The sequence below is a fragment of the Aulonocara sp. 'chitande type north' Nkhata Bay genome, linkage group LG18 (assembly GCF_057382095.1).
Source record: "Aulonocara sp. 'chitande type north' Nkhata Bay isolate Kocher_YH1m ecotype deep benthic linkage group LG18, A_spYH_male_GT1.1, whole genome shotgun sequence".
Lineage (NCBI taxonomy): Eukaryota > Metazoa > Chordata > Actinopteri > Cichliformes > Cichlidae > Aulonocara > Aulonocara sp. 'chitande type north' Nkhata Bay.
The window spans coordinates 779,712-807,596 of NC_141361.1; the positions used below are offsets into that span (position 1 = coordinate 779,712).

Here is a 27,885-nt window from a genome sequence, read left to right on the forward strand (position 1 = left end):
GCTTTATTTTATTGTTTGATGTGGGTCTAAAATAAATGAGGAATTAAGTGTGTTTGTGGCGTGCTCAGTCTTCATTAGCGGAAATCATTTGTAAAAAGTTCAAAACATAACGTCTAGATTTGAAAATGCAAACGCACACCTCTTTGTGCCAAAGATAATGAGATGTGATGATGATTAAAGTATGTCCTGTTATGGAAATGTGAAATAAATCCACACAGACACAAACAGGTTTGAGTTAGCTTCACTCAGGGCACAAAGAGCAGCACAGAGCGTGGCAACAAGCTGACAGTCGTGTGTAGAGATGGGCCCAGCACAGCGTCACAGTGCACTCACAATATCTTCTACTGAAGGAGGCAGAGCGCGATGCTGTGGGGCCGTCGTTCAGCAGCTCAGGCTGACACAGAGAAGAGCAGCATCTTCACATATGCAACACATTCTAAGAGTTTTTATGTGTTTTGACTCGGGCACTCCTGAGGCTCTTCTATGACTGCGGGGGCATCGGCCATCTCCTGCGCTCGGGTCTGGGGACAGGACCAGACCGAAGACCGGTGAGGAGGGCAGGCCCTGTGCTGATGCAGTGGTGGAGGCGGTGAGTGAGGAGAATGGCTTCTCAGCTCTGATGGACCACACTTCCTGCCTCACATGCGATGTAGTGACATCAGCGGGCAGCTCCTTGCTGCGTCCATAGTCCACTCTGTACCACACTGTGAAATAACACTGCACCTCCTGTAAACGATGTAAGGCACGTGATCTGCTGTCTGCCTTTAAAACTCTGCGCACGCAGGTCCTCAGTCATGGAGTTGTGGTAGTCCTGTGGTCTGCTTAGCTTCTCTACAATCACAGCTTCTGTTAACATTCGGCCTGCAGCTGACCTACGACCTCCCTGTGCATAAATGTTACCTTGTTTATATAAGTCTGCTTCAGCTGTGTGCAAATAAAACTCATATAACTCATCTATAGATCATAAGTACTTTGTAACCAATAATTACTGCAAACACTGCTGTGAATTCTCAGAAACACGCGATGATATGAATATACGCCCACAAAGGATTTGTGGTCTGTCTGCAGTTTAAGGAGACGCTGCTCTGATCCAACATCTTCAGCATGGAGGTATAAAAGTATCACGAGTGGAATAATGTAACAAACAGACCAACACGTGACCCGAAGGCTTTACCAGGGTTTGTGTGCCCAGTGTCCCCTAGAGGGCGCTAAAACACAAGCATAAATCTCCACAAACATGAAATAAGTAGCGCCACCAAACAATAAGATACAGACGCTTTAATAAACCAGTGAGGTGCTCAAACAATATCAGACTACCTGCCATAAAAAGGAGAAACTCGGATCCTGTAAGATTCTGTCAAAGCGTGTTGTAATTCTCTTAAATCAAGGAAACACGTGACTTCATGTTTTTACACCGATAGTTGCGCCAGCAGCTCAGTCACATCACTTAACCGCTAAAACCTTTTTTCCAGGAATGCAAGTAAATAACTTTAATGTGTCACTTTAATCAAATAATAATCGGATTTACTTTTTTCAGCTTTTTTGTAAAACTGTGAATTTTACGCTCATGTGTAACAACAATAAAACATCAAAGTGCACAGTGGCAGACGGAGCATGACAGGAATGCTGTGTCATAAACACGGACTGGATGCTGGTCTAGTACATTTGTGGAGCCAGTAGCGGTTCTTGATACGGGCGACACGGGCGGCAGCCCGGGGCGGGATCACGGGCGTCGGCAAAAAAAATGCTGCCCATGCTCATGCTGCCCGACATCAGCCAGCGCATAGTGGGAATGTCACAGGCACCGATCGGTTTTCTATCGCCCATTTGCTGGGAGTAAGTGCGCCCTCCCCCCCCGTTTGCGAGGTACGCCTGCTGCGTAGGGAGGAGAGGGCGGGGCGGCGGGGGAGTCTCTGGCTGGAGCAGCATCTAATAACCAACTCGCAAAATAAAACAAAACAACAAACACGAAAACACCAGACATCATGATACAGACTTATAATATGCACCGATGTTTTTTCTATAGGGAAAAGTTAGCGCGAGAGCCCTCGGTGCGCCTGCGCGCTGCTGAAGTCAAAGTAAACTTTATTGTCATCTCCGCTACAGACAGTCCAGCATATAGAGACGAGACGACGAGGCTCCAGTTACAGCAGTGCAAGTAAACAAACAATATATATAAGAAAATAAATATACACTTTAGGACTCGGGGTAAAGGATCAATAACAATTTAAAATTTACAGTTTGATGATTTAAAGTCTCCACACAACCCGTCGAAAGGGGAGGGGCCTGCTGCTTCCAAATAGAGCGTATTTCATTCATAATGATGTAAATCCAAGCTCATTATGGATTCATGATCTGAATCCTGGGTTGTGTGAAATCCCAGAAAAGCACCTTAGACAAAGTGAATCTGTGAACTAAGGTGTAGGTGTGTTAGGTTATGTTGTGGTGATCCTCGGGTTGAGGGATTTGTGTTCAAAATTAAAACCAAGATGGACAAGAAAAGTTCAAAATCATCAGGTGCTCAGTTTAGAAAAAGGAGAAAAGAAGTTGGTTTTAATCACTGAAAGAAAAATAATTAACAAATCAAAATAAAACAAAAGCATTTTGATCAGCCCTATTTCTACTCGATTAACAATAGATAACCATTAGGTGTCACATAAGATAAAGTATCCTTAGTTTTCAGAATTATTAGAGCTCTTTTTTCCTTTTAATTTACTTTGTCCAAACGATTTCTAAATGGCTTGACAGTACGTACAGAAACAGTTCCCGGAGTGGCTTGAAACTTGGAAAAATGGCTTCTTTGGAATGTTAGCTGACTTCTGAAGTGACGGACAGAGACAGAAGAAATGAAGTTCAAGCAGAAAGAAATCCTACAGCAGCTGAACCAACTTGGCAGATCCCGAACAAACCCAGAGTCCGACGTGGAGGGGCTCTGTGAAGGTGGTCTTTACCTTTGCAAGGAGAGTCATGGAGCCGGAGACGCTGTGGAAGGACAGGATACCTGCGCTCTGATCCACGTACACCCCGATCTTGCTGGACTGAGGAACCTGTAGGAACATGGTGGTGCTGTCATGTCTGAACTCGTTACTGTGACACCACAACGCCCACGACTTGTCGTTGAATCCGAATCCACTCTCACTTCCTGTTCTGCTGATGCTCTTGTAGGCGACCGCTATAGCAACAAACTTGCTCCACTTCACCTCCCAGTAACACCGTCCACTCAGAGCTTCTTTGCCGAGGACCTGAAGGCCGTCGAACCTCTCTGGGTGATCAGGGTACGACTGCTCCTTCTTCATGTACGTGACCTTCCTGTTCCCCTCAGACAGTGACAGCCATTTGCTCACTGTATTTGGATCCAGCGTGATTGGACACATATACTGTAAGAATTCGTTTCTGGTCTTGGGCTCTGTCGGCGGTGCAAAAGGTAGCGGCGGCGTCACCAAAGCTGGGTGTAGTGGGGCCAAAGCCGTGGGCTCTGCTGGAGGCACCACATGTTTCAATGAATTTTTGCGTGCTGCTGTTGCCAGAAAAGCTGTTAGATGTGGTGCTGGTGGAAAACGGGGTTGTTTCAAGAAACTCTTGGGCTCTGCTGGTGGAACCACACGTGGTTGTTGGAAGGCTGCTGATTTGACTTCTTCTTCTTTTGTTATGAAGGATGTTGGTGCTGGGACTATATGCGGTTGCTTCCCTGAACCCTCGAGCTCTGCTGGTCTCAGCGGTGCCTCTCCTTGGGTCCAGCCCTGACTCAGAAGGTCTTGGAGTTTGTCTTTGAGCTGCGATACCGCCGCCGTCACCTCCTCAAAGCTCAGAGGAGGGACGTTGACGCCGGTGTGTGTAGATTTGCCGAGTGCTGACAGCGAGTAGAAAGTGAGTAGAAAGCGGTGGTGGTCCTCGGTGTATGAAAGCTGCTTCAGCTCCGAGTCTTTCTTCTTTAACTTGGCGATCTCATTCTGCAGCTTCTCCTCGAGCTCTTTGACCCGACGCGTTTCTGTTTCCTGCTGGATTCTGATCTGCTGCTGCACTTCGGAGCTTCGTCTCGCGATGAGTTGGGCCAGCTGGCTGAACACCATCTGGCTATTCCTTGCTGCTTCATCGGCAGAAATGTTGATGACCCCCACCTGCTTCTGAAGCACTGTCAGATCTTGCTCCAAGTCTTGGATTCTCTGCTGGATGTTCTGCTGACATGGATCGAGCTCATTCTGCCTCTCGGCCCGCTCTGCTGCCAGTGACACGACGTCGTGGCCTTTGTGTTCGCTGATAGAGCAGAGGTAGCAGATACACTGCTTGTCACTGCGGCAGAAAACTTCCTTCACTTTGTTGTGGAGAGAGCAGATTTTTTCTTGGAGGTTTGCTGAGGCTTCAACCAGTTTGTGGCTCTGAAAGGCCTGAGAATCGTAGTGAGGCTGGAGATGATCGTCGCAGTAGGAGGCCAGACACTGTAGACAGGACTTGGTGGCTCTCTGCTTCCTCCCAGTGCAGAAATCACAGGGCACATCTCCAGGTCCAGCATAGTTGTGATGAACAGGAGGAGCAGCTTGGAGTTCAGTTTTCTTCAGCTCCTCCACCAACTCTGCTAACATGGTGTTTTTGCCCAGCACTGGCCTCGGTATGAAGGTTTTCCTGCACTGGGGACAAGAGTGAACCCCCCTTTGATCCTCTCCATCCCAATGGTTGTTAATGCAGATCATGCAGTAGCTGTGCCCGCAGGGAAGAGTCACCGGATCCTTCAGCAGATCCAGACAGATCGAGCAGCACAACTTTTCTCTGTCCAGTTGAGGCATTTTAATTCTGAGAGACAGCCAAGAGTTTCTCTTCTTCTCAGCAGATTAAAGGCGAGTTCTGATCCGAACCCAAACTTGCGCCAGTCCGTCGCACGTCTGCAAGACACGACAGCAGCAGGAAATATGCGGACAGAAACCAGCTGCTGTGTTTAAGAGCAGGCAGCAGAAAGAAGCTATCAGGTTTAACTTCATTCCAGTCCAAATATGATGCCAACATGCATCACAAGACCACCCCCCTCCTCTTCCAGACCCAGTGAGCTTTACTCATATTTGCACATTTGTGCGTGTGCAGTGCAGAGCTGCTGTTAGAAGAACAGAAATCTGATCACTGTAGAGGAGCTGAAAATGAAGCATTCAGTCGATAATAATAATAATAATAATAATGATAATAATAAATGATCAGCGTGTAACGCACGAGCCTGGAACAGCTGTGCTGAGAAATCTGACACACAGAACAAGACGTGATTTCTACTTTAATAATGAGTGAATGTGTGCGGCCTGGCTCCGCACCGCTTCCTTCTCCTCAACTTGCCATGACAAGAATTTCATGACACTTGCTGAAAAATGCGAATGCTCGGCTGGGAAACCAGCAGGTCTGCAAACAGATCCAACAGTTTCTTTTAACTCTCCTGAATCTGATTTGCAGATAACAACACACAATGGTCGCCTCTCGTCTCTCTTATGTACAGTATTGCTACTATTGCACAACTGACATACAATTCTATTCAATTCTATTGTTTTTCTTCATTTTTGCTGCTCTTATCTTTGTATTGTCCACTTTGTTTCATGTTCAAGCAAATTTCCCTGATACAGGTTTGTCTTATCTTATGTCAGGTGTTTACATGCTTACAGTGTAGGAACAGGTTGATGAAAGGGGAAGATAAACCTCCTGTACTCACGAGTATGTGTTTAGTGCAGAGGACAGTATCGTCAGGTGTGCAGGCTGGATCACAGAGCACCCAACCTCTCCTCGCCTCCTCGTAACTCACGAGAACTGTAAATGTGAAATTACAGAACATGCACATGTTGTGTGCCGAGTCACGGAGAGCAGTCTTTGTTTTATTTGAGGATTACCTTCAGACAGGCAGAAGAAAAAGTGCAGTTTGGTGCACACAGAAAGCTGAGAAGCTGCAGAGGAGGAGGAGTTTATCAGGTTCATCTTCATTCCATGAAGTCACGGAGCGAGAAACTGCGACTGACAGCCTGATCTGGGAGTACAAACTCCTCTAAACAGAAAACCAGAAGACCAACGGAGGAAAGCTTTGACATCATTCAGACTCTTTGCTGTGCTTTCCTTGTTTTCCTTCATTGACACGTGCACAGAGGCTGACCGGAGACCAGCCACAGCAAACCCACCTGAATGTACAGAATTCAGGAAGCACAGAACGGTCACAGGCCTCTGGCCTCATACGGGTCGAGCACTCCATGTTGACCTTTAACGGCAGATTCATGTTGGGGAGTTCAGGTTTGATGATACTTTCTTGTAACTTTAATCCAAACAGTGAACTCACGTAGGAGAGCGACCCCCGGAGTCGTCGTTCGCAGAGCGCCTGCAGCCTCGAGTCAGCACGGTGGCACTTATGCTTAACTGATCTGCAGCCTCCTCTGCCAGCGCGATGCAAACTGATGGAAATGCTCAATAAACACACGTGCTGGCTTGAAGGCAGAGTCAGTGAATAAATCCTGAGCTGCAGCTTCGTCCTCGGCCTCCTGCTAGGACTCATTTCTGAGCGTTCACCATGGCAACTGGCTCATACAGAGCAGAGCATCTATTTTAACCCGGCGGAGCCAAGAAATGGCCGACTTCAGCGTTTCTGTCATAGATGAAGCTGCTTCTTTGATCTGGATCTTGAAATCCAGCTCTCAGCTGTGGCTAGCGGCTCTGCGCCTGTGAACCGTGGGTCAGAGGTCACGAGGCTGGACAGACGGGGGTGTCTGTGGCTCCGTCTGCTGTGGCGAGACACAGGAGCAGCTGAGAGGAACTTTGAAACAGACAGCACTGTTCATCTGTGTGTGATTCGGGGCGATTTAGATTCTGTTGTGCATTTAAAAAGCTGCCTGACAACATTCAGTGACTGTGTTCGTCGTGCGAACAGATCCGGACGCATTCAGCAGCCCGCTATGACCCACAGCTAGTCCTAAAGTCATCTCAACCTAAGCTTCACTTCATCTCCAACAAGATGAGTGTGACCAAACCAAATCACTGCGATTACAGCAACATAAATGTTAATCACATGTACAGCTGCTTCCTGGAGCAGAAGCAGGGATCGTGCACGCGGATCCTTCACTGCTTACTCTTGCTCAAATATGTGGTCTGTCTGAGCGGACACGAGGGGATCAGGTTTAACATCATTCCAGGACGAGCAGGACAGTTTAACAAAACAGCAAACATCATCGCTGGAAATGTTCTGTCAAAACAACAAAAGCAGGCCAGCACGTTCCCATCAAGGCCGAGGCCGCGGACGCCGCTCTGACCTGCTGTCAGCTTTGGTCTCAGGGCTGCAGAGAGCCAGCTTTCTTTGGGTTAGCTGCTTTAACCAAACCCCAAAGCCTGTTAACATAATACAAGTCTTTGTTGTCATTGCACAGTCACACCAAGCACAACAATGCAACAACATCAAACTGTCCCATGTCGGCACTACGCACAACTAAACACAACACTGTAACTTGAAGTGCCAGAAAGGTAAGCGCAAAAAAGGATGACTTGATAAACAAATAAAAGAATGAGTGCATGTTTATTATTATTGTTATTGCCCCCAAAAAGTCCAGGGGGGTAGCCAATCAGGTCAGCTGTGAGCATTGATCAGGGCTGTTGTAAAAGCTGTCGTGGAGTCTGTTCGTTCACAGATAATCAGTTTTTGTTCTGTTAGCCTAACCCAGAGCTTCAGAGCCATTGGGGGGGGGGGGGAGAACCCTTGGAGGACACTGCTAGCATAATGGACAGGTTTGTGATGAGGCGCCCACGCAAACGCAAAGCAGGAGATGAAGCATCGCTGAATATGTTTCTAAACCAACTTCATTCAAAGACTAGAAAATATGGTGAAGCAAATCTTCCCTTTGGCTTCACCTGCACAGGTGCTGAGGTAGGTCTCCCTGCAGGATTAGTTTCCCTGCGTCGGGAGCAGCGCTGGGCTCTTCAAATCACGGACAAACAGGATCCCACATTCTTGATCTTTAGTTCACAAACACTTGTTGTAATGACTAACTGCTCCTGACATGTTGGAGATGTTTGCTCTTTATACAGTAAAGTTGCAGCAGGATACAAATAACATCAGGCTGATCCTGCCACGATTTGTTCCCTCTGTCACAGACAAACAGGATCCCACAGCTGTTTATGTTTTTAAACCCATTTTGCATTTTTTGAAAAGTGTATTGAGATCAATGTTGAACATTATTACACAGGAAAAAACAACTACATGTAAAATAATGACACCGTGAGCCTCTGCCTTTGTAAATGGAGGGACAGTAACTGCGTGTAAAACCTGCAGACAGTCAGATTAACAGCATTGTGTCTCTATCATTCTGCAGTTCATCTCATGTAAACAATAACGTGGCCACAGCGTGACGTGGAAAAGGCTCATACCTTTGACGCTGCGTGACGAACTCTGTATTCCTCGTCCACACGGAAACGCAAAAAAGGAGTTTTAAAAATCTGTTTTCTGTGATTCGAAACGTTGTTTACGTGGACGAAACAGCTGCGTGTTCAAAATCACCCGTGTAGGTGCGGACGCAGCGTAAAAGAGTTTATTTTATTACTGCCTGCAGATTACTTGTGTTTGCTTAATTGTTTACTAAATGTTGGAGGTGAGAAATAAACCACAATGGAGCAAAACATGGGCGTGCGGTTGGAGGGTGTGTTTGTGCCTGTGCACGCGGGGGGGCGGGGGCGAACATTTTTGTTGTAAAACAAAGGGGGGCCAGTAAAAACAGTTTGGGAACCACTGCGTCATTAGTGTTCGATGGTGTGCGTCTCCTGGCACTGGGCGTAACTGCTAAATGAATTTCCTGAGTGGAGCTGTAATCATTCCCTGATTAAATCTGTCTGCTCCGTTTAGACCTTCATGGCCAAAGAAAGACGCGAGTTTAGAGAGAAGCTGGTCGTGCTCGGCGTCTGTGCTGCTCAGGTTACATAACACCACGCGACACAGCACGTTACATTTTATTTTAATAATAAAAGACCAAAATCACCTGAAATGCATCAAAATACACATGTACGGGTATTACTGTGGAGTATCAGGCCCTCTGTACACTGGCACACAGTGTCTCGTCCACAGGCTGCAGTACAGGGACGGCTCACCCCCAAATCAACACATTTTAGAGTAATTAGTGCAAAGAAAATAGTTCCTGAATGAAACGCTTGTTAAAAGCTCGGTGTCGGTGCATCTCCTCACATCCCCGTGAGGGAAGAGCAGTCGGACCTACAACACACCTGATTTTGAGGTGAACTGCTCCTTTAACGGCGCCCTGCAGGTCCTCGCACAGTTCATCCACAAGTGGGACAGTTTCACATTAAATCTGTCAGCTGGTTCACTGTGCACTCACACCACAGATCTCAAACATCGTTTTCCACCTGCAGTCTGACGTGCTCAGCGTGCTGACACTAGGTGGCGCTACAGGAACAGCCTCACTGTCCAGGAAGTCCGGTGCAGGGTTATCATCAGCTGTTTTTACACGCTCCTCAGAGGGCCACGCCACCGCTCTGACTAAGAGCGTGCCGTTAACGGCTGACCTCGTTACATGCAGGTGGCACTGACTCGCTGCACCCTGTGGGACAAACACAGGAGGGTCCGACTCCAGGCCTCGAGGGCCGGTGTCCTGCAGATCTCACCCTGGGTCAGCACACCTGAATCACATGATTAGTTCATCACCAGGCCTCTGGAGACCTTCAAGACATGTAAGGAGGTCATCATTTAGCCTGCAGGACGCCGGCCCTCGAGGCCTGGAGTCGGACCCTCCTGATCTGACAAGTTTCCTTCTCAGTCTGCTGACAGCTTTAGGCTACGTCCACACGTATTTTTGAAAACTGAGATTTTCCGTTCTCGTTTAAAAAAATAAAATAAAATAAAATAAAAAAAACCCGTCCACAGACGCAAAAATGAAGCAAAACGCTGCTATGAACATGCCAAAGCAACAGGTGGCGATATATTCCTAACCGTGTTGGCCAATCAGAGGCCTAGAAGCCTGGGTGGGAAAGAGTAAACAAAGACGGGGCATAGAAGCAGAACAGAGTGCTGTTTGTGGAGGCACAGCAACTGTGTAAGCATGTAAACACTGCAGAGAGTAAAATTAACAGCATTGTGTCCACGTCCGCCACTGTAGAAGTTCTCAATCTAACGGTGTTCACCGCCGACTCTGAAGTACGCTGTGGACGCTTGTGTTTACGCAAAGCTAAGCTAACCGCGGCCGGACTTCCTGCACAGTGTGGACTGTTCCTTTAACTTTGAGAGCTGCAGTGTTAATATGAAAGCATGCAAATGCAACACTGTTTACCTGAAGCTCCTGGCTCATACAGTATTTACACCCCAGTGCTACATAAAGGTACATACTGGCAAACAGAACCGAGGCACAGAAAACAAGGACAATAACCACGGTGCAAAAATACGTACTAATTACTTTCGGTCTTCTTTTAAAACTGACGAAGCTTTAAGGCAAAAAATCCGACAGGCTGGAAGCTTCAACCTGTCCAGCGTCTCCACAGCTGTTCATGTGCAGCACGTCTGGTTCTTTCTGGTCTCTCGCTGTCCAGGCTGTGCACAGAAGTGCACGCCGCGAGGTCGGCGCTCACAGGGAACCAGGACGACTGAAAATGAAGCAGAAATTAGAAAAATCTGAGCAGAACGTGATCGAGAATTCTACGAACACCAGGTTGGATATGCCCGTGCAGAGCAGCCTCACCTGCTGGGGGGGTCCCCGTTAGACAGGCCGCAGCCTGTAGCGGAAGCGGACATCTTCAGCTGGTAGCATGACTCCCAGGCCGGCTCTGCTGAGGTCCAAGGTGGCTTTGCTCTGGCCCTCCTCCAACTCCAGGTCCAAGTAAAGCAGGATCACGGACAGGAACTGTTTGATCTCATTGATTGCGAAGAAACGTCCGGGACACTTGCTGGCACCTGAGCCGAAAGGCATGAGGTAATGCTTGAGCTTCTGGCCACGCTTGTAGAAGTTGGTCTTCTTCTGGCCGTTCTGCACGTAGCGGTCGAACCGGAACGTCTGACGGCACAGAGAGAAGAACGACAGCGTGACGAACAACAGTCAAACGTGGCATCCCTTCACTGCAAATGACTGTTACAGCTTCGGCTATAAGCCCTGAGAGGAAGAAACCACCGACTTAATAAACCTGGGCTCAGATGGAGCCCTGCCACAGAATGATGACCTTTCACCCCGTCACTCCTGGGACAGGCTGAGGTGCTGATAAGCTGGAAAGCGGAAGAAAAATGGATGGAAGATGGAGTTTGACTAAAATGCCAACAGATGGCACTATTGTTCCCTGTGCTGCTTTAATAACCCATCATTTCCCCCAACAGCAGATAATCAGTCTGTGTGGATTTCAAAGGTTTCCAGACTTTCCTCTTAATTTGGAGTTGATCACATGACTGGATGAAAACACCTTAAAGTTACACAAAAACCAGAACTGTGATTCTGCAGGGATTCAAGGCTTCAGGGGTAACAGCCCCTCTGAATACAAACGCAAAGAAAGACATGCCACGCTGTCATTTGGATTTTTTAAAGTCTCACCTTAAGGCAGGTATGTAATCAGTTCAAAACAACAAATGCATGTATTAAGGTGCACTGAGTCCTTTTAAGTTGAAAAGTGGTCCAGCGTACCTGTGGGTCCTCGTAGATCTCGGGGTCCAGGTGCATAGCCTGAGGGTACAGGGCAATGATGTCTCCCTTTCTGACGGCCGCCGAGCGCTCGGCATCCAGACGCAGACTGAAGTCCTCCTGAGCCACCCGGATGTTCATGGAGGCCGAGCACAGGCGGAGGCTCTCCTCGATGGCGCTCTCTGTGGAGACAGTCGGGTCAATGATCTTCAGGTTCACATCTCTAAGTGTACGAATGCAGAATCTCTGTGTGCACGTACCCATGTAGAGAAGTTTCTCCAGGTGCGCTGGGGTCAGCATCACATCCTTATCTCTGCTGAATTCCACCCCGCTGAGTCTCAGGACGTCCTCGAGCTCCCGACGGACGAACTGCAGCGCCTCAGGGTGACTCACCAGGTAATACGTGACCCAGAAAATAGCAGGAACCGTGTTCCCCAGAGACGCCCACAGGATGGCAAAGTGATGAGCTGAAAGTCAGCAGGATGCAGAATGTCATCCACAAAAAGCTTCCACGCAGCATTTACACTCAGGTCACAAAAACAATTATTGTCTATATTGTGGGCTGTTGAGCTGCCAGTGGCACTGGTACACTGCACAGGGAGGGAAGAAAGGCCTAAATCCATCAGCAGCTGCAAACACATAAAGCAGGCCGACATTACGCTTCTGCAACAGCCTCCACAAAACCCCCGTCAAGTATTTGAGACTGTGCTTAAAAGCCGAGTCAGTTCAATTTAGATGAACTCTACCATTAAATAAACATCATCATATAGAGCCAAACTTGGTAGAAGCTTGATGATGGAAACCAAAAGCATTTGGTCAAGGTGGGATTTGCTGAGGGACATTTATTAGAAGCGTTCAAAGAAGTGATTCAAAACTTGAAATGACCAAGACAAGTTCGCGCCCACGATGGGTGGATGTTAACCTCCGACCACAGCTGCACATGAGCCACTCGAGGTCTGGGCTGTAGGGCAGCAGAAACATGTTTGCACAGCAGCTAATTATCTACCTGCTTTGTCGAAATCCCTCAGCGTGTCATACTGCTCAAACATCTCGAATCGTGTCCTGATGAACTCTGAAGAATGTGACCAGCAAGACATCTGGTGCGGCAGGAAGTAGTTGATGAGCCTCTCGCGGATCGCCCTAGTCCGTCCCAGCAGCCAGATGGGTATCTGAGCGACGAGGAGCGGAAACATCTTGTCAAACTTGATGAAGTCCGTCTCCAGGACGCTCATCCCGCTGTGGCGGCTGGCGGATGGCGGCTTGCCGTACATGGTGAGAAAGGTCGCCTCGAACATGATCGAGTTGCAGAGCTTGTACATGTAGGCGGTCTTCCAGCTGCTCTCCTGGTCCAGGTAGTCCTGACGAAATACCAGCATCAGGTTACCCATCATGCTCTCTGTCAGGGGCGTGAGGTTATCCCCTTGGAGGAGAATGAAGCCGCGTGTGATCTGCTCCTTCAGGCCGGGGAACTTGCTAGTAACAGGTGGATAGCCAAAGGCAAATGATGCCACCCTGTTGGAGAACTCGTGAAAGTCCAGCTGCCGGCCTTGTTTGATGATGTTGGGATACAGTAAAGGATCCATGATGAAGGTCATGTATTTACCTGTATTTATAAAAGATGCAAACCGTATCAGGTGTTTAATCTCAGACTGGAGCTTTTTAAGATAAAAGGTCAGCAAGTCTATAAAAAGTTGGGACAGAGCAAAAAAAAAAAAAAAAAAAACAGCTGGAAAGATCAGTGGTCCCGAAGAGAAACAGCTGGAGGAGCCGACTGATCACTTTGAGCATGTGCGTACATATATACACAAGATGGTATTCTCCTTCCTGTATATACAAGCGCGTATATACAGGAAGGAGAATACTATCTTCTAGCTCAAAGAGCAGTGGGAAGAAGTAACGTAGCTCAGCTCAGGCATGCAGCTTCTTCCTGAGTGTACGTAACATGTTCTATTATCATGCTGCCTCAGCCCATCACTGCATTTAAACCACGTCTTTATACACGATTTAACCCAAACACAGACTCACAAAAACCATTCCCAGACGTTCTCACCACGAGCACGTTAAAATCAACCATCTCTGTGGTCCAAAGGATCTTAAATATCAACTGGTAATAGATTACTTTGTGCTCTAAACATTATCTAACTCTAACAGCTCGAACACCAACTAACAAAGCCCTGAAGTTTTAATTATTTTGACTGTAAAAATAAGACATTTGTATGATGAAAATACCCATCTGTGTGTTATAAGAAGTGTCCTGAAAAGATAATTTTATCATTATTTCCTCACAGCTTGACACTAAAATGTCTGCAGAGACAGTTATAATCTTTAATTTGGTCATGACTAGGTGTCTGATATTATCAATCCTAAGAATTTATTCTGCTTTACCATTTCAGCTTTTTCATTTTCTACTTGTGTCTGCGTCCCATCATTCACCTTAATTCTGTCTTATTCATCACCTACATTATTGATAAGTTCCTCAGAATCATTCCCAGAAAAAACATATTAGTATCACAAGTAAATAATATAAAGTTTGACTATTTAGAAACCTTGAACATTGATATGTATAATGACCTGGAAACAGCGCACAGCTTCACTGGCTCGTGGTCACTCAGGTGATTGGGTATAGAAGGAGTGTGTCAAAAGTAGGGCTGCCACAAACGATTATTTTGAGTCGACTAGTCTGCGATTATTTTTGCGATTAGTCGACTAATCAGATCATCATCCATTACAGCTTATTGCACCAGCAGCATCTGCTCTTATATAACTATCATTAGCTTACAGCTTTAAGTGTTTAAGGTGCTAACTAACAATAAAGACAAGATGATAGTTTATTAAATTTTAATGAAATTTGCAGATTGTTTCGGTGAAGTTTAATAAACTCCTTGCTATCTAAAATATAACAGGACACTGGAGTAAATTCTGGAGCATCTCACACTTCTGATAATCAGCTGTCTGCTTGACGTTTATTCAGCTGTGTAAAAACTTTAATCTCAGCCAAACTGATTTACTCAGGAACAAATAAAATACTGAAAAAAGCCAAACAACAACATTTTTAAGTTCTCTAAGTGACTCATATGTTTAACCTGAGTAGCGAAAGATGGCGGTGGGTTTGAAAACGATGTGCCGGGAGTCCAGTGTTCTCACGGCTCTAGTGACCTAGCCCCCGGCTAGCTATCGAGCTAGTGGGTAACAGACGTCTCCGAAAACGTCGGAGCGCTTTTGAAAATATGCGGTGTCTTGATAAACTGAGCAGATATTTGAGGTTTACACAGCTACATTCTCGCCTGAACATATGTTAAACATTTATTTTGTGACCCAGAAAGAATAATAAGAGTAATATTAAAACTAACTAGCTGCCGCCATTGTTGGAAACTGAGCAGTAGTGATGTTCGATTCGTGAACGAATCGTTCAATACTCAAGAATCAATTTACTGACTCGTGAATCATGATTCACAAGCCCAACTGACTCACTGACTCATCCCTGTTGCTGTTAGCAAACTAATTCCATTAGTAGAAATATATCTAGCTTATAATTAAAATTGTGGGGGGGGGGGGGGGGGGAACAACAGCCAGTTTCGTAACAAAAGCATTTCTGCTCTGAACTGGAAGAAAAACCCCTGAGTAGAAGCTCACATCAAGAAAATAGCTCCTCCGTTCACAGTAGCATCGTGCTGCTAACATGCTAACATCACATTTGAGCTACTCACCCCCTCCCTCCTGTGCTGAATCAAAGAGCGAGCGAACGAATCACTCAGGACTCACTCACCCCCTCCCTCCTGTGCTGAATCAAAGAGCGAGCGAATCACTCAGGACTCACTAACCCCCTCCCTCCTGTGCTGAATCATAGAGCGAGCGAACGAATCACTCAGGACTCACTCACCCCCTCCCTCCTGTGCTGAATCAAAGAGCGAGCGAACGAATCACTCAGGACTCACTAACCCCCTCCCTCCTGTGCTGAATCATAGAGCGAGCGAACGAATCACTCAGGACTCCCTCACCCCCTCCCTCCTGTGCTGAATCAAAGAGCGAACGAATCACTCAGGACTCGCTCACCCCCTCCCTCCTGTGCTGAATCAAAGAGCGAGCGAACGAATCACTCAGGACTCACTCACCCCCTCCCTCCTGTGCTGAATCAAAGAGCGAACGAATCACTCAGGACTCACTCACCCCCTCCCTCCTGTGCTGAATCAAAGAGCGAACGAATCACTCAGGACTCACTAACCCCCTCCCTCCTGTGCTGAATCATAGAGCGAGCGAACGAATCACTCAGGACTCCCTCACCCCCTCCCTCCTGTGCTGAATCAAAGAGCGAACGAATCACTCAGGACTCACTCACCCCCTCCCTCCTGTGCTGAATCAAAGAGCGAGCGAACGAATCACTCAGGACTCACTCACCCCCTCCCTCCTGTGCTGAATCAAAGAGCGAGCGAACGAATCACTCAGGACTCACTAACCCCCTCCCTCCTGTGCTGAATCAAAGAGCGAGCGAATCACTCAGGACTCACTAACCCCCTCCCTCCTGTGCTGAATCAAAGAGCGAGCGAATCACTCAGGACTCACTAACCCCCTCCCTCCTGTGCTGAATCAAAGAGCGAGCAAACGAATCACTCAGGACTCACTAACCCCCTCCCTCCTGTGCTGAATCAAAGAGCGAGCAAACGAATCACTCAGGACTCACTAACCCCCTCCCTCCTGTGCTGAATCAAAGAGCGAGCGAACGAATCACTCAGGACTCACTCACCCCCTCCCTCCTGTGCTGAATCAAAGAGCGAACGAATCACTCAGGACTCACTAACCCCCTCCCTCCTGTGCTGAATCAAAGAGCGAACGAATCACTCAGGACTCACTAACCCCCTCCCTCCTGTGCTGAATCAAAGAGCGAGCGAATCACTCAGGACTCACTCACCCCCTCCCTCCTGTGCTGAATCAAAGAGCGAACGAATCACTCAGGACTCACTAACCCCCTCCCTCCTGTGCTGAATCAAAGAGCGAGCGAATCACTCAGGACTCACTAACCCCCTCCCTCCTGTGCTGAATCATAGAGCGAGCGAACGAATCACTCAGGACTCGCTCACCCCCTCCCTCCTGTGCTGAATCAAAGAGCGAGCGAACGAATCACTCAGGACTCACTCACCCCCTCCCTCCTGTGCTGAATCAAAGAGCGAACGAATCACTCAGGACTCACTAACCCCCTCCCTCCTGTGCTGAATCAAAGAGCGAGCGAACGAATCACTCAGGACTCGCTCACCCCCTCCCTCCTGTGCTGAATCAAAGAGCGAGCGAACGAATCACTCAGGACTCACTCACCCCCTCCCTCCTGTGCTGAATCAAAGAGCGAACGAATCACTCAGGACTCACTAACCCCCTCCCTCCTGTGCTGAATCATAGAGCGAGCGAATCACTCAGGACTCGCTCACCCCCTCCCTCCTGTGCTGAATCAAAGAGCGAGCGAACGAATCACTCAGGACTCACTAACCCCCTCCCTCCTGTGCTGAATCAAAGAGCGAGCGAATCACTCAGGACTCACTCACCCCCTCCCTCCTGTGCTGAATCAAAGAGCGAGCGAATCACTCAGGACTCACTCACCCCCTCCCTCCTGTGCTGAATCAAAGAGCGAACGAATCACTCAGGACTCACTAACCCCCTCCCTCCTGTGCTGAATCAAAGAGCGAGCGAACGAATCACTCAGGACTCACTAACCCCCTCCCTCCTGTGCTGAATCAAAGAGCGAGCGAATCACTCAGGACTCACTCACCCCCTCCCTCCTGTGCTGAATCAAAGAGCGAGCGAATCACTCAGGACTCACTAACCCCCTCCCTCCTGTGCTGAATCAAAGAGCGAGCGAATCACTCAGGACTCACTCACCCCCTCCCTCCTGTGCTGAATCAAAGAGCGAGCGAACGAATCACTCAGGACTCACTCACCCCCTCCCTCCTGTGCTGAATCAAAGAGCGAGCGAACGAATCACTAAGGACTCACTCACCCCCTCCCTCCTGTGCTGAATCATAGAGCGAGCGAACGAATCACTCAGGACTCGCTCACCCCCTCCCTCCTGTGCTGAATCAAAGAGCGAGCGAACGAATCACTCAGGACTCACTCACCCCCTCCCTCCTGTGCTGAATCAAAGAGCGAGCGAATCACTCAGGACTCACTCACCCCCTCCCTCCTGTGCTGAATCAAAGAGCGAGCGAACGAATTACTCAGGACTCACTAACCCCCTCCCTCCTGTGCTGAATCATAGAGCGAGCGAACGAATCACTCAGGACTCACTCACCCCCTCCCTCCTGTGCTGAATCAAAGAGCGAGCGAACGAATCACTAAGGACTCACTCACCCCCTCCCTCCTGTGCTGAATCAAAGAGCGAGCGAACGAATTACTCAGGACTCACTCACCCCCTCCCTCCTGTGCTGAATCAAAGAGCGAGCGAACGAATCACTAAGGACTCACTAACCCCCTCCCTCCTGTGCTGAATCATAGAGCGAGCGAACGAATTACTCAGGACTCGCTCACCCCCTCCCTCCTGTGCTGAATCAAAGAGCGAGCGAACGAATCACTCAGGACTCACTCACCCCCTCCCTCCTGTGCTGAATCAAAGAGCGAGCGAATCACTCAGGACTCACTCACCCCCTCCCTCCTGTGCTGAATCAAAGAGCGAGCGAACGAATTACTCAGGACTCACTAACCCCCTCCCTCCTGTGCTGAATCATAGAGCGAGCGAACGAATCACTCAGGACTCACTCACCCCCTCCCTCCTGTGCTGAATCAAAGAGCGAGCGAACGAATCACTAAGGACTCACTCACCCCCTCCCTCCTGTGCTGAATCATAGAGCGAGCGAACGAATTACTCAGGACTCACTCACCCCCTCCCTCCTGTGCTGAATCATAGAGCGAACGAATCACTCAGGACTCACTAACCCCCTCCCTCCTGTGCTGAATCAAAGAGCGAGCGAATCACTCAGGACTCACTAACCCCCTCCCTCCTGTGCTGAATCAAAGAGCGAACGAATCACTCACTCCCTCCCTCCCTCCTGGCTCACAGCTGCTTCTTCTTCTTCTTCTTCTTGGTTGGCAACCAATGTTAAGGCGCATTACCGCTCCCTGGCTCACAGCGCAGTGGACATTTAGATGAGAAAATGTATATTTGACACACTTAAGGAAAATACTAATAAAATACAAATAAACAAAATAAATGTTTATTAAGCAATTTTGATAAGAAATTGCTTAATTTTAGAAATGTTTTTGCTCTTTTTTTCTCTATAAAATAGTTGGGGTTTTTTTTGGGGTTTTTTTTAATCATTCATCTTAGCAGTGGGATTTACATGAAAAGGGAAACAAATTAAGTTTGAGTGAAAATGTAAAATTTTTGCACTCTCTGGTCAACTGACTCAGTGAATCAAATGACTCAAAACACCCGATTCACTTTGGTGAGTGACTCATTAACACTCGATTCAGAAAAAAGAATCAAATTTACCATCACTACTGAGCTGGGCGGTGCTATGAATTCTGGTACACAGCTTCTTCTTCTTCGGGGTTTAACGGCAGCTGGCATCCTTGTACATGCAGTGCTGCCATCTTCTGTTTCAGTCCGTTATTACACTCTTAAATCCTGCTACTTATTCCTGCGTCTTTTGGGATCTTACAAAGCTTCAAACGACGCGTCGACTATTAAACTAGCCGTCGACGATTTTGATAGTCGATGTAATCGTGGCAGCCCTAGTCAAAAGCAAAGATGGACACAGGCTCACCCTGTCACCTGCTCCGTAATAATCTGTGCGTCACACTTGTATAATTTACAGGATTTTGATTTTTATGAATGACTGAAGTGCAGCCCTGGACTGTTTTAACGAGTTTGTGCTGCTAACGTGCAGACAGGCCGTCTCTCTTTAATGGGGCTGGTAGGGACGCTGGAAATACCAACCTGCTATCTGGACGGTAAACACATCTCCAAACTTCCTCTTATGTTCTTTCAGAAATTTGTGGGCATCTTTCCCAAACTCCAGAGCTTTTCCAATGAAAGGAATCCAGCCTTTTATTAAAGGGGGCTCATCTTCTCGTCTGCAAGCAACACACAAGAGAAACCACATTATTTCACCTCTGTGAGTTTGACATCAAACAGTTTATCTGGCGTCACACAGCGTGTCTGATCTGAACTTTGAATCCTCCTGTGGACGGAGGCTCAGGTGTTCCTGTTCACTGAGATTGTGAAACTGTAATAAAGGGTAACCTCAGGCAGAAAAACACTCCCTCCTATAAAACACCTTCAGAGTCTGCTGTGGTTATTAAACAGACGTCTGCCTGCTGTGAGCTTCAGGATCTGTTTTCTATCGGCTCGCTGCTGTTCGGTCAGCTCACATGTAAACTTGCTTTTAAACAGAGAATCAGTCAGTGCAGTTTGATTTAATGCAAGGAGCCTAACATGCTGCATCAGCCCGTGTGTGCACTGTGCCCCATTCCCTGGATTAATGGCCGTAATCCTGAGCAGTCCGGTGTTTACCCAGAGCTCTGCCGTGGAAGCCCGAATGTCGTGAAGGCATTTCTCAGGAAACACGAAAACGCGTCCGGGCCAGTCACAATCTGAGCTCGACTTCCTGACCTAACATCAACGGTTTAAGCGCCGAGTCTCCACTTTGATCCGAGTTACAAACCCTAAACGAGCTGCGAGTGCAGAAAGCCAGAAACACTCCACCCAGCTCCACGTTTGGACAGAAAGGTTCAGTTTGATAACACAGCAGGAAACAAACTATCACAACAAGCGTCACATTTACAGGGTTCATGCCTCAACAAGACTCCGATGTTCTGCATAATTAGCAAACAGGGAACGAAACCCTGAATTAATGAGGGACGAGGACACAGAATGACTTCAGCTCTCTGCCAGAGTTTGCAGCCGGATCACCTCGAAGCAGTCGTCGGTCACAGTGATGCTCTGTGTTCACACTACTGATGGACTCGTGTACACAAACAAGCACACACAACGTGACCCCAGAGAAGTGCAACACAAACACAGCATTTCTGAAAGCGATGCAAAGTGAGGCCTTTCTCTCCGAGCTGCTCCCTCCAGGAGTCACATCTTCTGTTCCAGCGTCCTCCTCTGTCACTGCATGTCCTCCTTCGCTACGTCCACAAACCCGAGGCTTTCCTTCACTCATTCCTACATTTACATCTGTCTTAATCACCTTCACCTGACCTTCAGGTAAAAAGGACGCACACAAAGGCAGAAAGTAACGAGATGTAAAGAGATGTCTTTAAACGTAACCAAGGAGTGAAACTAAGACTCCGCACGACTCCCACGGGCCGTGAGAGGAATCGTGACTCCGGGGGAACAAAGAGAAACGCGGCCCTGCCGGGTCCGAGCTGAAGGGCGCCTCACTGCCTCGAGAAAACAACTTGTACAAAGGACCGAGCAGCAGGGTCATTACTGCGCCGCATTCATGCGCAGCGGCTGGAAACGTTCCACCCTTTAACCAATCTGAGGTTCCCGCTGTGAGTTTCCTCCTGAGCTGCTAAGTGTTCCCCTGCACTTCCAGTCTTTGTGCCTCACACTGAGAGGAACTTCCTCCTGGGAGCAAAAGGTCACGGGACACCCTGGAGGCGGCCCAGTTGTCTTCAAACACAGACAGGAAGCCTTTCATTGGGGCCAGACAGCCAAACATCGCCGACACCATCAGTTAATCTGCTCTCATTACGTCATCTGAATACAAAACAACTTTATTTCTATCGCACTTTTAAAACCAAAGGTAAACTAAAGTGCTTCACAACGAGGTTAAAACACAACAGATATCTGAATCAGACCAGAGAACCGGGTGTGAGTCTCTCCCGGTAGCTGGTTGGGTGTAAAGTATGAGTGCATCTGCAGAACGAGTCACCTGACCAACAGCCGGTGTGTGTGCACTAACGTGCGGCCAAACCTAACGAAGCCGTGTCTGCACATGCTCAAACATCAGCCTCCCACCTCCAGTCACTCCCTGCAGAGAGATCCCTGCGTGCCTTTCTATCCCACGCTGTGCCACGTGACCACACCGTCCGTCTCATCCAGGTGAAACCCGTGAAGCCGGGTTACTGATATTTCAGAGACATCGTCCCGTTTCATGTGCTCAGTTTAGATGAACCTGCAGCAGCTGTGTCAGACTGCAAAGTGTGGAAACTGAGGAATGACGCACTGTGTGTCGGTCCAGACACCGAGTGTCCGCTGTGAGACGCCGAGTGTGTCAGAGACCAAGACGTGGAGGCGATCGGCGCTCTGAGAACGACCGCGGGGACAAAGAGTTCAAGAATGCAAGACAGAAATATTTGGAACATCCCACCAGATGGACATCAGCGCTCCCACTCAGCTGTGGGAATCCAGCATAAGGATCCAGAACAGGACAGAGCTGGACGGAGCGTGCAGTCTGAGGAGGCACTGTCCTGGAACAGCAGAGTTTGAAGCCTGAGCGTTTAAGTCCTTACAGTCGTTCGAAATGCTCGGAAACTCTGGATGTGCAACCACAAATCTGCTGCGAGAAGAAAGAAACCAGAGAAATCTGCCTTCAGAGTTTCTGTCGATGCTGCAGGATTCTCAGGGTTAGCCGCTCGCTTCAAACGCTGAGTGAACGACGTCACTCGTGAGCCGAGGGCGTCTTCAAACACCCCACACTGTTCTGGAGTCAGCTTCACACCAGGCGCATCAATCAGATGCTCCTCGAATGATTCGGTGCCGACCAAATTCATCCAAACGTGGCTCAGAGATCTCACCTGTCCCACCTGCAAAAGCATTCGTCTATACTGCGCTGGAGCCGAGCACAAGCCAAAGGGAAGCCAGCCGTTCCCAAAACGTGTGATAAAGGCTGTGAGTGGCGTGCTGCTGTCCTCCATGATGGTCCGCCTTGCACCAGCGCTGAGAACCATGCGCTCCTGCTCAGGACGCTGAGCATGTGTTGAGCAGGAGGGATGGGATGACGTCCCGCTGCATCAGAGACGGGATGCATCCCATTTCATTCTCATCTTTGGAAAAAGCAGCCGTCTCACCTGCTGATCTGGGGTCAGCTGAAACAGGTGGCTCCCATAAATCACGGCTGCATTTCTCCCCCTCACCGTACGCTCCTTCCCTCCAGCGGCAGGAGTCAACTTACTTAACCAGTGATCGCTGTCTACAGGGCAAACAGCTGTAACTCGCTGCAGTCGCCCGGCGCGGCGCGAAGGATGAGGGTGATGTCATGGTTCCTGCTGGAGGTGGGAATCACCATACATCCCACGATACGATGTTATCACAATACTTAACGCACGATACGATATTATCACAATATTTAACGCACGATACGATGTTATCACAATACTTAACGCACGATACGATATTATTGCAATTTTTAAAAATATTTTGCGATATTCAGATTCTGTCCATAAAGTTAAACTTTATCAATATTCATTTTATCTAATATCAAAGTCTCACACTCAGTCTTTCTCTCATTTCAGTTTTATTGTTGACAAACTGAACGGTTTGTATTACAGTCTAGTCCCACTGAACTGAAAACATCTGGTACAATTACAGCTATTTATAAAAACTATGCAATATGAAAACTATGCAGCCCCTTCAGCAACTGAAGAATTTGAAAGTAAATTAAAACAAAATATAATTTTACATTAAATAAAAAAGTTTTAAACTTAATTAAAATAAAACATGTCTTAAATTAAAATAAGTAAACGGTCATGTTTATTGCTGCCATAAGAAAAGTTAAACACATTTGGACAGTGAAGGAATGTCAGGATTGTTGCTCAGAAAAAGGATCAACATGCTCTGAAGTCAGAGCACAAAAACCTTTTTTGTAACAAAACATCGATTTCTGCCGTCCCTGTATCGATACATTATTAGCAAACAAAATATCACGATACTACACAGTATCGATTTTTCCCCCACCCCTAGTTCCTGCCATTAGTAACTGGGATGACCACGCTGGACCGATTTCCCCTCTGCAGGGCGATGACGGTTTGCCCCTCTGGTAATGCTGACACATCCTCACACCCTCACTGCAGGAGTTTTGCGGCCCTCGGGTTTCTCCACCTCAGCTGATTGTTTTGCTCTTCTGTGGTTCATTAACTTTCACTGATTTGCTGCCTGTATTTTTCTTTTGCATTGATCGTCTCTCTGATCTGCTTCATTCATCTTATCGATGAGTCTGTCACCCGAGGATCATCGAGATGAAGCTCGATGCCCGAAAGCTCAGTGCTGACAGACCTGAAGTCCTTCTGCACGAGTTCTGGGCTCTTCATCAGACCCGGAGTCTCCCGAGGGGAGCAGAAGCCTCTCCTTCAGCTACAGTTGTCCTGAGGAGGAGGTTTTGAGGAGATTCACGGCTGACCAGCCTGCGATACTGGGGTAGGGGCAGGTCACCATCCACCTGAAGCTGCCTCTAAGACTCAAACTAAGACTTCAGCGCAGCTCCTGTAGCGTCTCTGTGATGCACCGGGTCTGTGCGTGAGTCTGAGCTTCTCCCCACTTTGACCTCTGGTCGTCTCTCACTCAGTGACCTCATCCTCCATCTCTTTGTTTCCTTTCGTGTGCGTGTTGATCTTCTTCCACTTCCTGTGGCAGCATCGATCTCAACACACTTCCATCATGTGTCCGAGTCTGGAACGGGACAACGAGCACTTCCGTCCCGCAGTGACCCCAGGCTACCCCACCCTTTGCTTCGCTGCTGGGAAACATTACAGTCGGACTAGCAGTGAACGTGACCCGGGTCAAAACAGAACAAACACGAAAACATCGTTCATGAAAAATGTTACAATGCCGATAATCACCGACACGTTTCAGAGCCAACCAGGAGCTCCGCGTGCAACAACTTTTCTCATCAACACAGACACGAAAAATCAGAGCCGAGCCGAGCCGAGCCGAGCCGGACAGAGATGCGGGCGGACTCACCTCGTCCTGCCGCGCAGGACCAGCAGGAGCAGCGGCAGGAGCAGGCCGAGCACCAGCAGCAGCAGCGGGGACATGATCCTACCTCTCTCCGGGACTCACACCGGAGCGCTACTCTGCGGGAGCGCGCACACACACATATACACGCGCACATCACCGGAAGCTTTCAAAATAAAACACACCAACTTCAGTTTGTTTTTATCGATCATATGGATGCCACATGTAAATGGTAAATGGCCTGTATTTGTATAGCACTTTTACTAGTCCCTAAGGACCCCAAAGCGCTTTACATATCCAGTCATCCACCCATTCACACACACATCCACACACTGGTGATGGCAGCTACATTGTAGCCACAGCCACCCTGGGGCGCACTGACAGAGGCGAGGCTGCCGGACACTGGCGCCACCGGGCCCTCTGACCACCACCAGTAGGCAACGGGTGAAGTGTCTTGCCCAAGGACACAACGACCGAGACTGTCCAAGCCGGGGCTCGAACCGGCAACCTTCCGATTACAAGGCGAACTCCCAACTCTTGAGCCACGATCGCCCCATGTGACACACAGAATACAAAGTTATAAGAACAAAGATAAAAACGAGGCCGCGAAGACTCAAATCTCCTTCACTGAGTGCGTGTTCTTCGTGGATGTGGGGTTGGAGTGGAAGCTCGCTGTCAGCTGGGACAGTTGCAGTCCACGCCTGTGAAAACGGAGACCACCAACACTGTTAGGGACCGTGAAAAGAGCTCAGGCAGCTTTCTCTCTAATCACATCACCGTGTCTGATGAAGGGATGAAGGCAGATCAGGGTGTTTCCTTTCATGAGACCAAAATATACCTGACCTAATAAATACGTCTCTGGGAAGTAAAACGAGTTTCATGGCTGTCACAACACTGCAGAGCGTTGTGTGTCTCGTCCTGTTCTGTCTTATCTTGTTTATTTGTGCATTTGTTTGCACATTGCACTTTACGTAGTCCTGTGTTTGTGTGTTACATGTCTGGTTGAAATGACAATAAAATCTGTCGATTCATTTCAATGAGAGTTTGTTTGTGGCAGAGACCAGCTAAGAGAACAACAGCATCCATTATTAACCAAACTTTGGATTTGCAGACTCAGCAGGTTTTGTTTTTCCACACAGTTAATCCAGGAAAGGCTTTAAAGTCATGCAGAAGTCAGACGGCCGAGTCCGCACCGCCTGCACCAACACACCGAGTTACATCCTGAGAGGACAGAAAACTGGCTTTCATGAAGTGATGCTTCTCAGCCGGGGAAAGCGCCACAGTGTTACTGATGATCGGTAACAGTCAAAGAAGTTCCTGTAAAATTAGCTGAAGTGCAATAAGAATACTTGTGACATAAAAACCAAAAACAATCATTTTAAGTGTTCTGTGAGTCTGTGTGCTCGGGCAGACTGTAACAGGAAGCAGGCCGAGCCAATCGAAACCAGATATCTGGAGGTACATTCATGGCTTTTCTGTCTCTGTATGAAGCACTGCCGTGTACCTGATAAAACACCGCCTCTCCTGAAAGCCTAGGAAACGAGCACTGCAAACAGCCGAGTGTGTGCGTGTGTGTTGTGCTGACATGAAAACTACTATCTAGGAACAGGAAGGAGACAGAACACGAGCTGAGGCGCTGCTCTGGTTCTGCAGCGTGACATAATGTAAGTGTAAACCTGCTCAGTGCACACTCACAGAGTCAAAGTCCACTCACAGAGGAAGCAGCGAGTCCCTGCTGTGTACCTTCTGCCTGCCAGACACGCGAGCTGTGCTCCACCCGCCAGCGGAGAAGAACAAAGGCCACGACTTCATGAAACTGCTGCAACGAGTATCAACAGGAGGACGTGTTTTTGCAGGGCACAAAAGAGAGACTGCAGTTTGGTGAAAGAGCCTCTGTAATATCTCTGATCTCAGATAACGTAGCTTTACAAATCATGGCTCTTACACCTGTGTTTGCGCAGGTAAATGTGTTTTAGATGAGTCCAGCGTGCAAAGGCAGCCCTCCCTGTATATGCAGGAGAAACCGGTCAGATGACCTGTGAGCACAGCTCCATAATTCAATTAACCTCTTAAGAGCCAAGTCTACCTGATCTCCTGCCTTTTGCCCCCTCCAGGGGCAAAAGGCAGGGGGGGGGGGGGGGGGGGGGGGGCGCGTTGGGGCTTAAGAGGTTAAAGGGAAGTTGCAGAAGTCCAAAATCTCCTCAGCTGGAGACAAAAATTACATTTATTCCCCAAAATCAAGTTTTGAGCTCTACGGACTGAGAAATTCTGACATTAGAGAGAAACCACCAATCAGATCAGACGATGCACAACGAACACTTAGAGAAGAATTTCCTTTTAACAGGAAGAACTTTGTTGGAACATGTTTCTGCAGTGAACTTTGCCGCTGGGATTCGCTCACAGATTTCATCTGTTGACTCTAAATCTGGACACTGTTCCCTGTTTTTTAGTTTGGAGCGTCTCAGTACTGGACAGCCTGGATGACCGAACAGGTTTCAGCTTTTAAGTCTGTGAAGCCAAACTGAAGGCAGGCTTTTGTTGGTCCTGAACTGATGCTCGACGATCACTCCAGAAGGAAACTGAATCAGGAGCAGAGCGCCGATGCTGAATGTCTCTGAACATCCACTTTAGACATTCTCATCTCGACTGTTTCCCACCAAGTCTGTCAGCGACGAGTGTGGAAAGAAATCATCTCAATCTGAGAGTGAAGGCATCCCAGCGTGATGGGTGACCAGTGCCGGCTTGTGTAAAGAGACATTGCTCAAACATTTCTGAGACAGAAACACGCTTTAACGTGTCTCTGGCATTAGCGGCTCATGTGTTTGGAGATCGGCCGCTCCTCTTTACAGATCAGGAACTTTGCCACCTGAAATAAAAACATTAACGATCAGTGAAACAGCTGTTCTTAAATGTTTCTGTTATTATCGTTTTATTTTGTTGTCTAACCAGGGTCAGGTCTGTAAGTGAGCCGTGGCCACAAGCAGCACATGTTTGTCTATCAGCGTTAATGAAACACAAAGACAATAACAGTTAGTGGGAAATCGATAAAATTCCAGACATTGTGTTGACACATGAGCGAAACCCGACGTGGAAGCTTAACTCACATCAGTGAAAACGCCGATAAGAGCCTGTGTGAAGCTGCCAGCACAAACACAAGCAGTCATGTCACGCTGGTCCTGTGCAGAGACCGTTACCTGTAAACTCATGTTGCATGTCCTCTGATTACACCAACATTTGTTTCTTCTGCTCTGCACGGTTTTTATTTTGGAGGCGAACGCCGAGTTCTGCACTAGATGTGCTCATCCTCACGCGGACAAACTGTCCCACAGCTGCTTCACAACAGATCCAGAATATGTCTGTTAAGTTACAGCACGTCAGCGATGACCTGCAGAAACACACAGT

General features: G+C 48.1%; 2 protein-coding genes across 4 annotated transcripts; both read right to left on the reverse strand.

Annotated features, from left to right (window-relative positions):
• Window positions 1-2: 2 nt before the first annotated feature.
• LOC147307538 (E3 ubiquitin/ISG15 ligase TRIM25-like) lies at window positions 3-8,791 on the reverse strand. The gene is made up of 2 exons (XM_086271735.1): window positions 5,681-8,791; window positions 3-4,877 (listed from the first exon to the last, which is right to left on the reverse strand). The coding sequence occupies exon 2, from the start codon at window positions 4,779-4,781 to the stop codon at window positions 2,871-2,873; it is 1,911 nt and encodes a 636-aa protein (XP_086127861.1). The 5' UTR covers window positions 4,782-4,877; window positions 5,681-8,791; the 3' UTR covers window positions 3-2,870.
• Window positions 8,792-8,928: 137 nt separating this feature from the next.
• On the reverse strand, window positions 8,929-27,828 carry cyp7b1 (cytochrome P450, family 7, subfamily B, polypeptide 1). Of its 3 annotated transcripts, none has more exons than XM_086271786.1 (7): window positions 27,678-27,828; window positions 19,519-19,655; window positions 12,607-13,203; window positions 11,861-12,067; window positions 11,604-11,782; window positions 10,677-10,988; window positions 8,929-10,581 (listed from the first exon to the last, which is right to left on the reverse strand). In XM_086271786.1, the coding sequence occupies exons 3-6, from the start codon at window positions 13,193-13,195 to the stop codon at window positions 10,695-10,697; spliced, it is 1,269 nt and encodes a 422-aa protein (XP_086127912.1). In that variant the 5' UTR covers window positions 13,196-13,203; window positions 19,519-19,655; window positions 27,678-27,828; the 3' UTR covers window positions 8,929-10,581; window positions 10,677-10,694. The 3 variants fall into 3 exon arrangements, with proteins under 3 accessions (XP_086127912.1, XP_086127911.1, XP_086127910.1); XM_086271785.1 differs by lacking the exon at window positions 27,678-27,828 and adding an exon at window positions 24,490-24,632; XM_086271784.1 differs by lacking the exon at window positions 27,678-27,828 and adding an exon at window positions 24,490-24,632 and having other exon boundaries at window positions 11,604-12,067.
• Between the last annotated feature and the right edge of the window lie 57 nt (window positions 27,829-27,885).